Source organism: Rhodamnia argentea, chromosome 4 (genome assembly GCF_020921035.1).
Source record: "Rhodamnia argentea isolate NSW1041297 chromosome 4, ASM2092103v1, whole genome shotgun sequence".
NCBI classification, from domain to species: domain Eukaryota; kingdom Viridiplantae; phylum Streptophyta; class Magnoliopsida; order Myrtales; family Myrtaceae; genus Rhodamnia; species Rhodamnia argentea.
In genome coordinates this window covers 26,653,943-26,670,082 of record NC_063153.1, presented here as the reverse complement: position 1 = coordinate 26,670,082, position 16,140 = coordinate 26,653,943, and the positions used below count along the sequence as shown (strand labels likewise).

Here is a 16,140-nt window from a genome sequence, read left to right as displayed (position 1 = left end):
AACTTTAAATATCTTCAGACCCTTGAATGTTGAAAGGTTCAGCCTCTTAATTGAAAAGCACACAGAGATATGTATCTCTTTCAAGGACTCCAATGCATCGAGGCCTTGAATTTCAACCAAGCTTTCGCAGTTCACAGCTTTGAATTTCTTCAGACTCTTGGATTTTAGGAGGTTCAGCCTCTGAATCGAAGCACACTCATAAATTTCTATCTCTTCCAAGGACTCCAACATATCGAGGCCTTGAATTTCAACCAAGCTTTTGCATGTCATTGGTTTGAATATCTTCAGACCCTTAGATTTTGAAAAGTTCAGCCTCTCAATTGAAGGGCACCCAGAGATTTCTATCTCTTCCAAGGATTCCAACGCATCGAGGCCTTGAATTTCAACCAAGTTTTTGCAATATTCAACTATTAATTTCTTTAGACTCTTAGATTTTGGAAGGTCAAGCCTTTTAATTGAAGGACAACCAGTGATTTCGAAGCTTTCCAAATAAAGCAATTCGTCAAGACCTCGAATTTCAAGTATATTTTTGCAGTATCGGACACTTAATGTCCTCAGGTGGTTAAATTGTAAAACGTCCAGTGTTTTCATGAGATTGCAGCTGGAAATTGCCAAGATTTCTAGTTGTGTTGATGGTTGCTCCCAGATGCACTCTAGAAATTCGCAAAGATGAATTCGTACCTCCTTGAGATGGGTCAGGTTGGAAAGTGAAGACAATCTGCGACTTCGACAGGTGACGTGCAAAAATGTTAGGCTGGAAGGAAGCACCGGCAGCGATTGGAGGTTCCCGCAACTACCAAAATTAAGACGTTGCAGGGAAGAAATATTACAGATGCCTTTTGGAATTACCCCTCCCAGCTGACTGCAACATGAAGCACGTAAATCTCGGAGCTTTCTCAGCCTTCCAATGCCATCGGGTAATTCTTTTATCCCAGTGTGACTAATATCCAGAATTTCTAGATTCTGCAGATCCCCTATGCTCTCTGGTAATTCTTCTATTCCAGATTCCCGTAGAAGGAGTTGCTCCAGTGCTTCTAATTTACCCACTTCTACTGGAAGCCTCTTGAGCTCCACACATACCATCAAGTCCAAGCGTACCATACTCTTCATTTTTCCAATCGAAGAGTCAATTTGCTTTAGATTCCGACAAAATCTGAGAATCAAAACCTCTAAATTCTCAAAATATGAGAGGAAGGAAGTTTTTTCTAAAGATTCACAGCCTGTAAGATCGAGATATTTCAGCTTCTTTGCCCCCTGGTAAGAAATATTATAATCGTGAAGAGGTTAGCCTAGAGTGAATATGATTCAACCGAAAGGAAAAGGAAACGGAAAAATAGACTTGTTCTTCTACCTTACCTTAATGGAACTCCATCCTTGCCATCCATCTGATAAATTGCTAGAGGACAAATCAAGTACAACTAATTCCTTTGCATGAAAATTGTTTGCTTCAAAAGTCGAGGGACAATTCTGCCATCGAAGCCATTTTAACTTCTTGGTCGTGTTCTTAAAATCTCCACTAAAATGTGCCCCCGTCGCGTCAAGGAACCTTACATTCGTTAACTTCTTGAATTGTTTGCCCGTGAGGATAATGTCACATTGATGAATCACTACGCCATGGTATCTTGAGCTATCTTCGCTAAGAGAAATGGCCTCAATCTTACTTGTTCCCTATAAGTAAGAACCGACATTCATCAACACTATTTATATACAATTGAAGAAAATCTAATATCATTGTTCATATCTCTATTAACATGCATTGGTGTCTTTAGAGACTAGCAAGGGAACATATGATTCCTTCCTTGGCCAATAAACCGTATTTATAAGGGCTAACAAAGTGAAGGATGTCTACTTAGATTTTGAAATTGGCCATAAGTACTTGGATTATATATATGTATGATCTCTTTTTTCAGGTTTAGTTTTGTCCGGAGTAATAGTTTAGTTTTACACTTTGATCTGATGGCTCATACGTAAAACTCAACAACTTGTTAACCCTCTTATTTCTGTAATGTAGCTTCATTACTATACTAGTTAGCAATACCTGGGATTAAGTAAATTACACTGTGCAAAATCGAAAGTCTATTTCATCAACTTTAATAGAAATATATCTTCTCTCTTTCTATAATTTTCATAATAGATATCCAAATGAACTATAATTGCGTAGAAACATGGTTATTGTAACAATTATGACAATTGGCAAAAACAAACTTCCCTTAAAATAAAGAAAATTTAACCTTGTAAAGTCTTTTCTTTGCCCTTTTTCGTATGTATAATTTTCATGTCGACTACTCGAGTTTGCCATCGGATTCGTAACTAATTATGAGTAGCTAAACCTGTGGTAGTATTTATATATTATATTCGGAATTTGATTTCGACTTAATGAACCCAACAAAGTTACTGAAATAATTGCACCAAGTAATGCACCTTGTAAGTTCTAAAAGTTAGTTATACCAATTTATTCAGATATAAAATATACAGCATATTCATTTTTCATGTGGTTAGTTTAGCTTATTTCATGATGTAATACAAAATACATAATAATAGACATTGGCTTTGACATTGCTAACATATCAATTGGCTCTTGAAATTCTAAACAGGTTGCATGTTGGAAACACAAAACACTTGTGTAGTCTTTTGAGCAACCACTTTGAATAAAACTGAATGGTGGATTCATAGTAATTGAGTGAAAACTATTATTAATTTCACAAATACAATAATCACATACTTTAATTATATGCAAAATATAATTTTAGTTTATATCTCTGGGACTTTCTATGTGGAAAAAAATCAGACATTTCTCTTTTTAAAGGTCATTTCTTTGCACAAAGTACGGTTAATACAAATGTTCTTGTTCTATCATGTGAATTTTCGTAAAAAAGTAGTTCCTAACTTGATGTAACATATAATAAAATTCTACGATTTATATATCCTAAGTAGTTATTTGCCACAGTTGCATAGTCAAGTTATTTATTGCACGTGCGAAGGACGTATCCCAATCAAGTACATAAATTCAGATTTTTTCAATGCAGAATACCCCTATCGATTATCTAACAAATTTGAAAGTAAACTTAGTGAAGTAACCTTTGTGTTAGAAGAATCTCAGATAAACTGCAATGCTTACTAAGAGAGAGCAACCTCATACTTTCTTTGTTCACTAGAGCAAGCATTAAGTAGAGGACCAACCACACCCCGAGCAGTAGAACATGAACTAAGGGAGCAAAAGAAGAGAAACTATTACCTCCTTTTCCTTTAGCACTTTCAAAGCTTCCTTGGAGTTCCATAACCTGCTACAGTACTGCGGTGCATTCTCGTTCCCCTCACGAACAATCCACCTACCAAGATCTCTTAATTGGTCATGCATTATGAGCTTATGATTATATCCAACTTTTATTAATGACCGAAGTCTCAATACTTCAATTTCCGCAGCGAAAAAGTTACATGCGTCCCACATGTAGGATGCAATTCTCTCATCAGTGCCAATGAAAAAACAAGCAATGTCCAAAAAAATTTGCTTTTGCCCAAACGATAGTGCATCATAACTTATCTTTAGTTTTCCTTTCACTTCCTCATCAGGGATTTTCTGTAACTTCTTTATCGTGCGTGTCCATCTATTTCTCTGGGCTCCATGCAAAAGTGAACCTAAGACCTTGAGAGCTAAAGGAAGCCCTCCGGTGGTGGACACAACTTTATCGGTGAGTTCCTTAAGTTCACTTGGAGGAGAGTCCATTAGGAACGCATGTCTACTAAACAGAATCGTAGAGTTATCCCTATCCATTCTCTCAAGCTCATATGGGTAGTCCCTCCCGGCTTTGTCAATAATACCCATGTTTCGGGTGGTAATAATGATGATACTTTCCGAAGAAAACCAACTCCGTTTTCCAGCCAAAGCCTTCAAGTCATCATCCTTATCCACATCATCAAGAAGGAAGAGAACTTTCTTACTGTTAATGTTGGATGAGAGGAACCTAATCCCTTCGTCCCTAGTAGAAACTTTATAATCCCGCTCCAATGTAACAGAGATCAATTTGTTCTGCAAGTGCTCAATACCATCACGCTCACATGATTCCCTAACATCAGGAATGAAGCAACGATACTTAAATCGATTAGAGAGCTCGTTGTAGAACTTTTTAGCAAGAGTAGTCTTACCAATGCCTCCCATTCCATGGATGACAAAAAAAAGGGTGGCACTAGAATTATTATTTACAGCTTCCATAAGCTTCTTCACATGACTATCAATTCCGACCAAATTCTCAGGAATAACCAACTCAAACTTTTTCTTCAGCTCGAGTAACACTTGTTCGACCACCGAATCTATCACTGCTGCTTCAGACCTGTCAAATGTGAGGAGAGTTCAAATACATGGCAATATCAATCTTGTATTGTTTAACTAATGATGAAGCAGTAAGAAACAAATCGAAAAATCGGGAAACTTAGAAGTAATTTTTTTTTTGCCAACAACTCCAGATATTATCTTATACGCTAAGATTAATGCGGGAAATGGTGGTGGTTGCTTCACATGGCGTGCCCCACTCCAATTAATGCCCTTGCCAAAAGATATATTGAGCCAGAAGAAACTTGAGTGTTTTGCTGATGAAATCAAGAATATTACATGAACCATGAATTTGAATTGAATTTTAACCTTATTGTTTGTCAAAGATGTTAGGTATGATGTGGACATGACAATAAGAACTTCCTATAGCGTTTGAATAGGCAAAAATCCTGTAAGTAATTGTCATAGCTACCAATGACATATTTCTTTTGTAAAAATCATTTATAGCAACTAATTAACGACATTAATGATGTAACAACTGTAAACACCCACACAGATAAAAGGAAAGTAGAGAATATTTTGGTGAAAAGATGAAGTACCCATTGACTTCGCGTCCTCTCAAGTCACCGACTTCTTTGAGGGCATCCTCCCATTTCTTCAAAATCGTTGGGTCGAAGTTCCTCTCGCGCAAACGCGTGTTACGATCACGAAATCCCTCTCCAAACCTCCCCTTTTGATGTGCCACGTCAGATGGTTTCACTTTGTAGAATATAGGCAACACTACAGTCTCCGGGTTATTCTTCTTGCACTCCATTATTTGAACCAGTTCATCCAGGCACCAGCGGCTCGTACCATAATTCTCGGAGAGAATGGGGATCAAGATCTTACTGTTCTTGATGGCCGCCAAAAGATCTGGGCCGATCTTCTCGCCCTGGCGGAGCTCCACATCGTCTCTGAAAGGGTAAGTCTTGGCAAAGTGGAGCCTATTGTAGAGGTGACCGGCGAAGCCATTTCGAGTATCTGGGCCTCTAAAGCTCAAGAAAACATCGTAGCTGTTTCCAGTCGTCGTCGCGGTTGACAAGCTAGACGAACCGTTAGCAGTCTCTGTCGGACACGAACTAGATCCACCGGAATTAGTTCCGGTCGGCGCAGTCACCGAACCAGATCCACCAGTATCAACATCTTTGGCATTTGTAAGCTCACTGAGTTTGCGTTTCTTAATGGGAAGATGCATTCCGTTTTTGGCTTTCAAACCAGATGGAGAAGAAAACCAGAAAGCCTCTTGAGGAAAAACCGAAATGCCTCCTTGTTGCCCACTTACTTGTCTCTTCATTGGTTCGATTCATATAATCGAAGCCAACTGGCAATTCATTGACCAGGAACAGTAATCACGCGCTTATAGTCGTTTTTGTCAAACAAGGAAAAGATCAGGTTGGAAAACAGCAGCGCGAGCTGTTTTCCTGCGTAGCACGCGATCAGATTACGACTCCCCAAACCGAACTTTTATTCTCGCATTAAACTCCCTCTGGTCCTGTCGTCTTTTCCCCCCATTCCTGCGTAATTCGTATCGCGTGTTTTTTTGTTGATTACCAAGACCATAACTTCATTATACACTACAACGGCAACTGCATATCAGAATTTTCTTTCACAAAATTTGAATTTGACTCATCGTGCTCATGCCTTACCTTTCAAACTCTTCAGCTTCGAAAGACTAGAATTTCAACTGTTTGCTTTTTCCAACATGTATATTAACAAACCCCTACTAAGCATGGTAAGTGAGTCGTCCCTGCCCACACGGACTGGCCAAATTGATACACCTATAATAAATTTACTCAAAATTATTTTTTTGATCATTTATTTGTAATAAATTTGTCAAAAACAGGTACACCTGTGTTAAATTTATACTCCGTTGATTTTTGTTCCATTTTACCGTCAAATTATTGAGTCGGATGATATGTGGCAATTGACAGGTGTACAAGTTAAGTGTTTTTCCTTTATGTTTATTACGGGTATATCAAATTTGGGATTTTTTTTCGTAATGTTAACCCACATTAATTGAAATTAATGAAGGATAAATTTGTCATAAGTATATCATTTTAGGACTTTTTTTATGGTCAAAAAAATAATTTGGAGTAAATTTATTACGGGTGTACTAGTTTAGGATTTTTTGCGATAAAAAAATTAATTTGGACGTAGATGTATCACAAAAGTATTAATGTAGAGTTTTTTACGATAAAAAATTATTAGAGGTAAATTTATCACAAATTTATCGGTTCGAAGTTTTTTTTTTTTTTTTTGGGAGCATTAGTCCTAAATTTAGCAACGGAAAGAAAATCCTTGTAAAATGGGACAAGGAGGGGCAAAGGAGCAATAACGAATAATTTGTTGCCACTGCGAAGCATTGTCAGTGATTTTTTTTTTTTTCACTTGAGCGAAGGGGATCATTTGACTAAAATGTAGCCGACATCATAGAAAAGCGCACGCTAAAAGGCATTGGCAGGTCTTCTTTTCCACATTAGGATGGGATGACTCACCGGTGGCTGCAAGATCTCGCCTTGCCCAGCGCAAACAAGGGTCGACCTTGCTGCCGCCGGCGAGGGAGTCCTCACCACCCTTGCCCGATCTGGTGACCGACAAACATTCTCTCTCCCAACCACCACAGACGGAGACTTATATTCTATCTTAGCAATGCCGATCGGTGACGAAGCTGAAGAGAGACGAAAAAAGAATCAAAATTTTAATTCATGTCCACGTTGTCAACATGTGGCAATATATATAATTGGCTGTCAACAAAAATTCTGTGCCACATCAGCCTGTAAGCTGGTACTAAATAACCACTGAATATTTTGTCAAGAACTTGAGGTAGAAGATGAACAAAGAGAAAGAGGGATAATCTAGAATCCAGGGGAGAATTATGAAGGTCGTTAGTTCTGATCTTGTAGTCAACGCGTCGGTGGAAAATCAGCAACATTATGCAATCGTGGCCAGCACGATGACCATTTTGGTGGGCCCTCTTGGACGATGGTTTTCATCACTTTTTTCTTTTTCTTTTTTTACTGCTAGAACAAAATGAAAGTTCGCTGGAGTAACGTGTAACAATCGAAAAGTTTAGGGGCAATTATGCATTACCATCGACGGTAATCAGGACACCTACAGCAGCAGCAACTTTGATATCAACTGAAAGTTGATGGGAATTAAGCTCATTGTCTGCCTGACTTCTTTATATAAGACTTGCTGAAGCTTTCCTGCATCAAACTGATGTAAACCCAGGATTTTCAGTAGCTAGTTCATCCATTTTTGTTCGACTCTGCTGAGACTACCAACTACGTAGAAGCAAGCTATGAAGCACCTGCAGAGATGAGCAAGGAGACACTTCAATATCGGTTTCTTACACAAAGGCTCAAGACCATTTGATATCGGCAACATGACCGTCCAATCCATGTCGAACAGCTCCCAACAGCTGCGCTCCAACAGAAGGAATCATCGTAATAAGTAGATCTGAAGAATCCCCATTTAATAACCGAAGCGCGGCATTGAGGAACTCCAGGGCATCCCGCAGTGGATAACGAGGCAGTGTATGTCTCTTGATCAGTTGATTCCTTGTAGTCTGGAGCAAACTATATCCGGGCAGGCTTTGGTATGAATGGCATAAGAGGAGTGCCGTGGTCAATTGGTCTGGGCCCTATCGACGCCTTTGAGTTTGGAACCAGATCGATTGGATCGTAATCCTCCGGATTTGCTTTCCCAGTGCTCTGCTTCTCCGAAGTGCTAGGACTATGCCCATCTTCTTGCAATTCGATGTAACAGCACAACTTCGTAACTGTCTTGCGCCAGTCAAGACAGTTACGAACCCTCGACATCGTCCAAGGTTCGAACCCTCGACATCGTCTCGGTGTCTCCAAACTCCTCCCGTTCGGGCGGGCTCCCTATGCACGAAAAATGAGAATCATGGAAGGGGAAAATTTACCAAAAAGAAGTCATAAGTTTATTGTACGGATGCCGATTGGCTAATTTAGTCCTAAATCTTTTGGACGATTTGCCAATATAGTCTTTCCGACCAATTTAGATAAAAAATCATTGATGTGAATGCCGGCAATCTCACGTGAGACAGCTGACGCTGACGTGAACAGTTTTGTAATTTTTTTTTTTCCATTTCTTGCATCTTTGGCGGAAGCATAGAAACGGATGGTTACAGGAACAAAGTTACACTCACATCTGAAGGCACATGAGATTCTCGAAACTGAGTTTTGACAACATGCCCGCCACGCCATAGATAACTGCCCAAAGAATGATATGGGATTCCACACTAGCCAAGAAGCTCCATCAAGAGAGTCACTACTTGCGTTGTGCTAAAGATGATCAGGCTGTTGAGCTGTTTGTTTGCAAGGGTGCAGATACGAGGACCCCTCAGGATAACCAAAGTGGTAATCTTCTCACTGGCAGGATTGGCATTGCTAGTGCTGTAGATGGTGATGAGGTTGGGCAGATGCAGGAAGGGCAAGGAAATTACGCAGCATCAGAAAAAAAAGTCTTAAGTCCTTGCCAGAGGATCACAAATGGTGCTTGTCCTTCTTTGAATGGTATTAAGATAGATAGTCCCCATTATAATGAGAGCGAAAAGCCTGTTGATGATGGATTACCGTGCAGTTTGCTGCCTACTGATATGGCTTGCGGTATGAATGGCAGCCTCGTCCCGAGTCCAAATCCCACCGCACCAAGAAGCGTATGGCATCGGAGTAGAAGTAGTTCATTTTATGGACACTTCTCATGCGGTTGGTCAGATGCAAAATCTGATGGTTCCTAAATAGTTTTGGCAATGGACCAAAGAAGCCACGAACACATGTTACTCATATCCTTCTGGGCTTTCGGGTTCAAGCTCAAAGCTGCAGCAGGGAACAATTCCTCACAAACGAATCAGGGGACCCAATGAAAAGAGGGCCTCAGATGTCGCCCGATTTTCTCAAAGAAACTGGGAGTCGTTATCTTGTCATGCGAACTTGTTAATTACAGTGGGGACCAGAGGATGGAGAGAGAGTGGGGCAGAGGTGGTAGTTGAACTTGTTGAGAATGAGTGGAACCTTGCAGTAAAAGTTTCAGGAACCACAAAATATTCTCATAAAGCACATCAGTTTCTGCAGCCCGGGTCCAATAACAGGTATACACATGCTATGATGTGGCGAGGAGGGAAAGAGTGGACACTCGAATTTTCAGACAGAAGCAATGCGCTCTTTCAAGGAGATGCATGAAGAGTGTTACAACCGGAACTTCCGTGCTGCAAAAGTGAAAAACATTCGAACTCCTGGTGTCCGCATAGTAGATGATTACGATGATAATGGAATGGAGCTATTGTTTCGCAGTCCTGCTAACTACTTCCAGCAAGTTGAAACAGATATTGAAATGGCCTTGAATCCATCTGGTGTCCTATATGACATGGGCAGTGACGATAAGCAGTGGATTTCATCTTGTCAGAGCTCTACAGATGTTCATGAGAATGGCCCTGGGCACATATCTGTGGAGATATTTGAGTGGACAGTGGACATGTCATTGCTTTGTTCCTCTCTTCCATGCCTGTTTCAGAATTGTGCTATGGAATTTCGTCTGTTTGGAAATATCTGGTTTTTCGGGATTTTCCATTTTCATTCTTGCGTAATTGCTGTTTTTCAGAATGAAAATTTGTAGAAATTGTTAGGTAAGAAAATTAATGTCCAGCTTCTAACACCAACTGATTAGGCAAAAATAAGGCCAATTGCACTTCTTTCCAAGTATCAGACGTACTCCCAAACACAAAAAAACTGTTGCACAGAATGCTTGTGGTCTTAACAGCATCATTCCCACATCTTAAAACACTTGCACAAAATATAAACAACACACTCCGTCTCTTGATCTTACCAACAAAAGGTACAACATATCAGACTTCCAACTCTTCAAACAGCTACTTCCAGTCGATTTTCCTCTTTCTTGGAGATCTTATTGATCCAACACTTCTAGTGTCCTTCAAATGCTCCACTGCTCGTTTCCATTTCTCTGGCTCCTTGTTCATACTGTCTTCCTTTTGCTGCTGGACGAAAGAGATGCATGCGTTCAATTCAAATCTCGAATCGTCACATAACAAATTTGTTTACTGCCGAAAAGTTGTACCTCCAATCCCACTGTAGCGATAAATATGCAAGATGCCCTTTCCACCTTCTTAGCATTGACGACAACATTGTCGGAATTTTTTAGTAGAGGAATGACTCGATTGCCTTCCCATCCATGCTATTAATAACCAAACAATGCTCAGGTTAAAATGGCTTTTATAATCGTTCAAATGGATAGTCAGTTACTAAAAAGTACCTTTTGAGTAGTGGCATTATTAGGATGCCTCTCCGAGACAAGTGGATTGCTTTCCCTTTGTATGTCTGACTATCTGTTAATCCTGTCGACTTACAAAAGTAAACTGAGAAAATAATGACACAAACAGAGACTAGAAACACCGAATGAAAAAAACTCACCGTTTTCTTTTGTTTCAATGGACAATTTTTGAGTTGTGCACTTGCTTGAAGCACAAATTGGCTTGTAATTTCTGTGCCTTGTCTCGACGCGTCGAATCCATTTTCAGATTCTCCTTCTTCTGTTATCCTTTTCTCTTTAGGTCTACCAAGCATAGTCCAAGGCGTTGGTGCCACCAAAAGTTCTCTATCACTGTAAGGCCAAATGAGTGAACTGATTTTTAGACTGATTTTTAGACCTCCTACTATTAGTACACTTAGTTTTCGATTTGATACGGTGCAAGCTGCAATAGAAGTTCGACAAATAACATTTCAAGGAGAAAAGAAAACATGGGCAATTCATGGAATCAAGGCAGGTCATCAAAAGTATAAGAACGGGAAGTGCACCAAGCTAAACTAATCAGAGTGCAACTGGGATAATAAGCAATCTGAGCACACAAAGATTGCTACAGTTACCGACAGTTACCGGCAAGGGACAGCAAAAATCAACCTCGTAAAACTTTGAACCCAAGACTTCTAACCACAGTGGGTACAACCAATCCAAGCCTACTCTGACAGCAGCTTCCCAGAGTAAGAACCTCTAAGTTCTTCATTGACCCAAACAAAGTTTAGCAGCCAAACATCGAATAGCTTCCAATTTAGTATGAAGATCCAAACCTGAATCACAAACAACTCCCTTTGAATAGAGGTTACAAAAGACCTACATTCAGGTGTCAATTATGATGCCAAATTGAAATAAATTCGTCCTAATTATTGAGCACTATATCAAACTAAATTGGCTAGACTTTCAGTATTTCGAAAACCTCTTAACGGACAGTTTCAGCTCTGCTTCTGTGATCCTAATCAGGGCAATGTGGGACAAAAATAACCGAACATCCTTTACCTTTCCAAGGATGCACCGTCAGCATTTGGAGCAGTCCAAGAAACATCGAGGTCCTGATGGCTTTGTTTCCTTTTAGAAGTGCCTTTCAAAAGCTGTTTCAGTTGCATCAGCATTTATACCACGACCAGTGGAATAATATCCAAATCCTGCCAGTGAATCAAATGAGATCAATCGAGCAATTAACATCAGCAAACTACTAACGATACCCAAAATTTACAGATCTTGGTAAGTCAAACTCAATATTAATTTTCTTCAACTCTTCAAATCCAACTGGAAGGCATCTAACATCATCAAGTGCAGGAACTTTGATCAAATTAGCATAGTGAATTCAACTTAAGTTGCTTGCTGTGGTGGAATATAGTAAGATACTTTCCATTATCATAATGTGCTATTTACATATCAGATGGAGCTTCCGGAAACGCTTCCTGTGCTTTTCTTTTCAGCAAGTAAATGCGCTAATAAGAGCTTATGTATAAAATAAGGGATAATTTCACAGTGCACTCGATTATGTCAGAAGACATTGTCGTTCATGCACGCCATCCTGATTTCACTCGGAAGTTCAGATAAGTGACAGATGGCATTATTATCTCCACACAATTTAACAAGTTCTTTGAGCTAATCTTATTTGCCTTGGATTCATAGTCAGCAAAATTCGAGTTACAAGTTTCTCGACTGATCCAAAAAATTCACAATGGTTTTGCTTCTGGTCTGTTTCCTACTTTATTCACGACTGATACAATTACCTGAATCAGCCAATGCGAACAATTTTGTGAGATAAAATGTGTGGAACACAATGGTTGGACAAATCTCAACCCCATTAATTCATTCTTAGGCATACCTTAGACATGCAACCATGAACTGCGTGGTGTGCACAAAGCAAACTAAAACCTCGCATCAGAAGGACTCCGCATAGTGTCCTTCATGTACCAATTCTCATCCTAGACGATTACCTTTGGCATGCTATCAAATTCCTGCATGCATCAGTTTTTATTCAACAATTCTGTCATTCCAGGATCAATCAAACGCAGAGAATCATTATTTTTCTTCGTACGATGAAGAATCTTACCTGAAGACTAATGACAAACGATGCACTTAGAAGGCCTTTTGATCTATATCATTTACTGGCATGATGAGCAGAAACATTTTGCCAAAGTACACACATTAACTTCCAGGAACATCGCCTTCGGATTCCCTGAATTCAAGTAAGAACACTAACACTTTCAACCAGGAAGTACTAATAACGAGGTCATCATTGTTAATAGAAACAGCAAACAGGAAATTTATTGGAAAATTGGACAATAGATCTCGAAAGAGAAACAGTAACTTACCTGCTAAGTATATGTGGATCATCTCAACATTCTGACTCATCACTGTAGTCTTCTCCAAATTCCATCATCAATCGAAATGAGCCAAATGGATTTCCCTCATAAATTCGAAAAAGCGGAATTCCAGGTAATTCTGGTATTGTCTTGAGTGACTTGCAGCCAGAAATGTCCAATATACTTAGGTGCTCCAATTTCTCAAGCCCCCGAAGCTCAGTTAGTTTCTCACAATTTTGCACAACCCGAGTGGTCAAGTTCGTACATGACGACGGATCGGGTAAGATCTCGACCGAGGAACATCCCGAGATAGCAATATAAAATAGAGACGTTGACTCCACAAGCCACGGGATCTCCCGAAATCCATGGCAATTTGATAGGAACAATTTCTTCAATTTACGAAAATTTGACAAGTTTGGGAAGTTTGCTAAGGAATTGCAATCCTCAATCCATAAACGTTTGCGGGATGGGAATCTCACTAGGCCCCGAATATCATGAAGGTTGTCACAACAGTTGATTGCCAACTCATGCAAGGTGTCAAAGCAACATATATTTGGTAACCTTCCAAAGGAAGTGCACTCGGACAGATTTAGCACATTCAAGAACTCCAACCCGTCAAGACCTTGAATTTCGAATAATTTTTTGCAAGATCTAATAGACAACTTCTTCAAAACCTTGGATTTTGAAAGGTCCAGCCTCTCAATTGAAGCGCACTGAAAGATATCTATCTCTTCCAAGGACTCCAACATATCGAGGCCTTGAATTTCAACCAAGCTGTCGCAGTATGTAGCTTTGAATATCTTCGGACCCTTGGATTTTGGAAGGTTCGGGCTCTGAATAGAATGGCACCGAGTGATACGTACTTCTTCCAAGGACTCCAACTTATCGAGGCCTTGAATTTCAATCAAGCTTTTGCACAATGTAGTTTGGAATATCTTCGGACCCTCGGATTTTGGAAGGTTCAACCTCTCAATTGAAGCGCACTCAGAGATATCTATCTCTTCCAAGGACTCCAACGTATTGAGGCCTTGAATTTCAACCAAGCTTTTGCGGTATGTAGCTTTGAACATCTTCAGACCCTTGGATTTTGAAAGGTTCAACCTCTCAATTGAAGCGCACTCAGAGATATCTATCTCTTTCAAGGACTCCAACGTATCGAGCCCTTGAATTTCAACCAAGCTTTTGCGATCAGTAGCATTGAATATCTTCGGACCCTTGGATTTTGAAAGGTTCAGCCTCTCAATTGAAGCGCACTCAGAGATATCTATCTCTTCCAAGGATTCCAATGCATCGAGGGCCTGAATTTCAATCAAGCTTTTGCGATCAGTAACTTTGAATATCTTCGGACCCTTGGATTTTGAAAGGTTCAGCCTCTCAATTGAAGCGCACACAGAGATATCTATCTCTTTCAAGGACTCCAACGCATCGAGGCCTTGAATTTCAACCAAGCTTTTGCAATCTCTAGCTTTGAATATCTTCGGACCCTTGGATTTTGAAAGGTCCAACCTCTCGATTGAAGCGCACTTACAGATATCTATCTCTTTCAAGGACTCCAACATATCGAGGCCTTGAATTTCAACCAAGCTTTTGCGGTATGTAGCTTTGAATATCTTCAAACCTTTGGATTTTGAAAGGTTCAGCCTCTCAATTGAAGGGCACCAAGAGATATCTATCTCTTTCAAGGACTCCAACGCATCGAGCCCTTGAATTTCAACCAAGCTTTTGCGGTATGTAGCTTTGAATATCTTCAGACCCTTGGATTTTGAAAGATTCAGCCTCTCAATTGAAACGCACACACAGATATCTATCTCTTTCAAGGACTCCAACGCATCGAGGCCTTGAATTTCAACCAAGCTTTCGCAGTGTGTAGCTTTGAAAGTATTTAGACACCTGAATTTTGGAAGGTCCAACCTCTCAATTGAAGAGCACGCAAAGATACCTATCTCTTCCAAGGACTCCAACGTATCGAGGTCTTGAATTTCAACCAAGCTTCGGCATTCTATAACTTTGAATATCTTCAAACCCTTGGATTTTGAAAAGTTCAGCCTCTCAATTGAAGAGCATAGAGAGAGTTCTATCTCTTGCAAGGACTCCAACGCATCGAGGCCTTGAATTTCAACCAAGTTTTCGCAATATTCAACTTTTAATTGCTTAAGACTCTTGGATTTTGGAAGGTCAAGCCTTTTAATTGAAGGACAACTGGAGATTACGAAGCTTTCCAAATAAAGCAATTCGTCAAGACCTCGAATTTCAAGTATATTTTCGCAGCTCTGGACACTTAATGTCCTCGGATGGTGAAATTGTAAAACGTCCAGTGTTTTCATGAGCTCGCAACAATGAATTGCCAAGATTTCCAATTCAAAGGGAGCGTGCAGGCATCTTTCTAGTAGTGTTGATGGTTGCTCCCGGATGCACTCTAGAAATTCGCAATCAAGAATTCGTACCTCCTTGAGATGGGTCAGGTTGGAAAGTGAAGGTAATCTGCGACTTCGACAGGTGACATGCAAAAATGTTAGGTTGGAAGGAAGCGTCGGCGGCGATTGGAGGTTACGGCAATGACCAAAATTAAGGCGTTGCGGGGAAGAAATATTACAGATGCTCTCTGGTAATTCTTCTATTCCAGATTCCTCTAGAATGAGTTGCTCTAGTGCTTCTAATTTACCCACTTCTGCTGGAAGCCTCTTGAGCTCCACACATCCCGTCAAGTCCAAGCGTACCATACTCTTCATTTTCCCAATCGAAGAGTCAATTTGCTTTAGATTCCGACAATCTCCGAGAATCAGAACCTCTAAATTCTCAAAATATGAGAGGAAGGAAGTTTTTTCCAAAGATTCACGGTTTGTAAGGTCGAGATATTTCAGCTTCTTTGCCACCTGGTAAGAAATATTATAATCGTGAAGAGGTTAGCCCGGAGTGAATATGATTCAACCGAAAGGAAACCGAAACGGAAAAATAGACTTGTTCTTCTACCTTACCTTGATGGAACTCCATCCCGGCCATGTATCCGATAACTTGCTAGCGGACAAATCGAGTACAACTAATTCCTTTGCATCAAAATTGTTTGCTTCAAAAGTTGAGGGACAATTCCACCATCGAAGCCATTTTAAATTCTTAGTTGAGTTCTTAAAATCTCCAATAAGATGTGCCCAACTCGCGTCAAGGAACCTCGGGTTCTTTAATTTC

At 40.0% G+C, this 16,140-nt stretch overlaps 1 protein-coding gene and 1 long non-coding RNA gene across 2 annotated transcripts in view; both read right to left on the bottom strand.

Annotated features, from left to right (window-relative positions):
- Nucleotides 1-16,140, bottom strand: part of LOC115754015 (disease resistance protein L6-like) — a 183,939-nt gene that overhangs the window by 1,026 nt on the left and 166,773 nt on the right. Inside the window, exon 5 of the mRNA XM_048278108.1 lies at nt 375-967. Within this exon, the coding sequence (XP_048134065.1) occupies nt 375-967 (593 nt within the window). The remainder of the gene's footprint in view (nt 1-374; nt 968-16,140) is intronic.
- On the bottom strand, nt 15,784-15,974 carry LOC125314563. Its single transcript, XR_007198030.1, has 2 exons — nt 15,933-15,974; nt 15,784-15,830 (listed from the first exon to the last, which is right to left on the bottom strand). It is a non-coding gene; the product is annotated as an uncharacterized LOC125314563 (long non-coding RNA).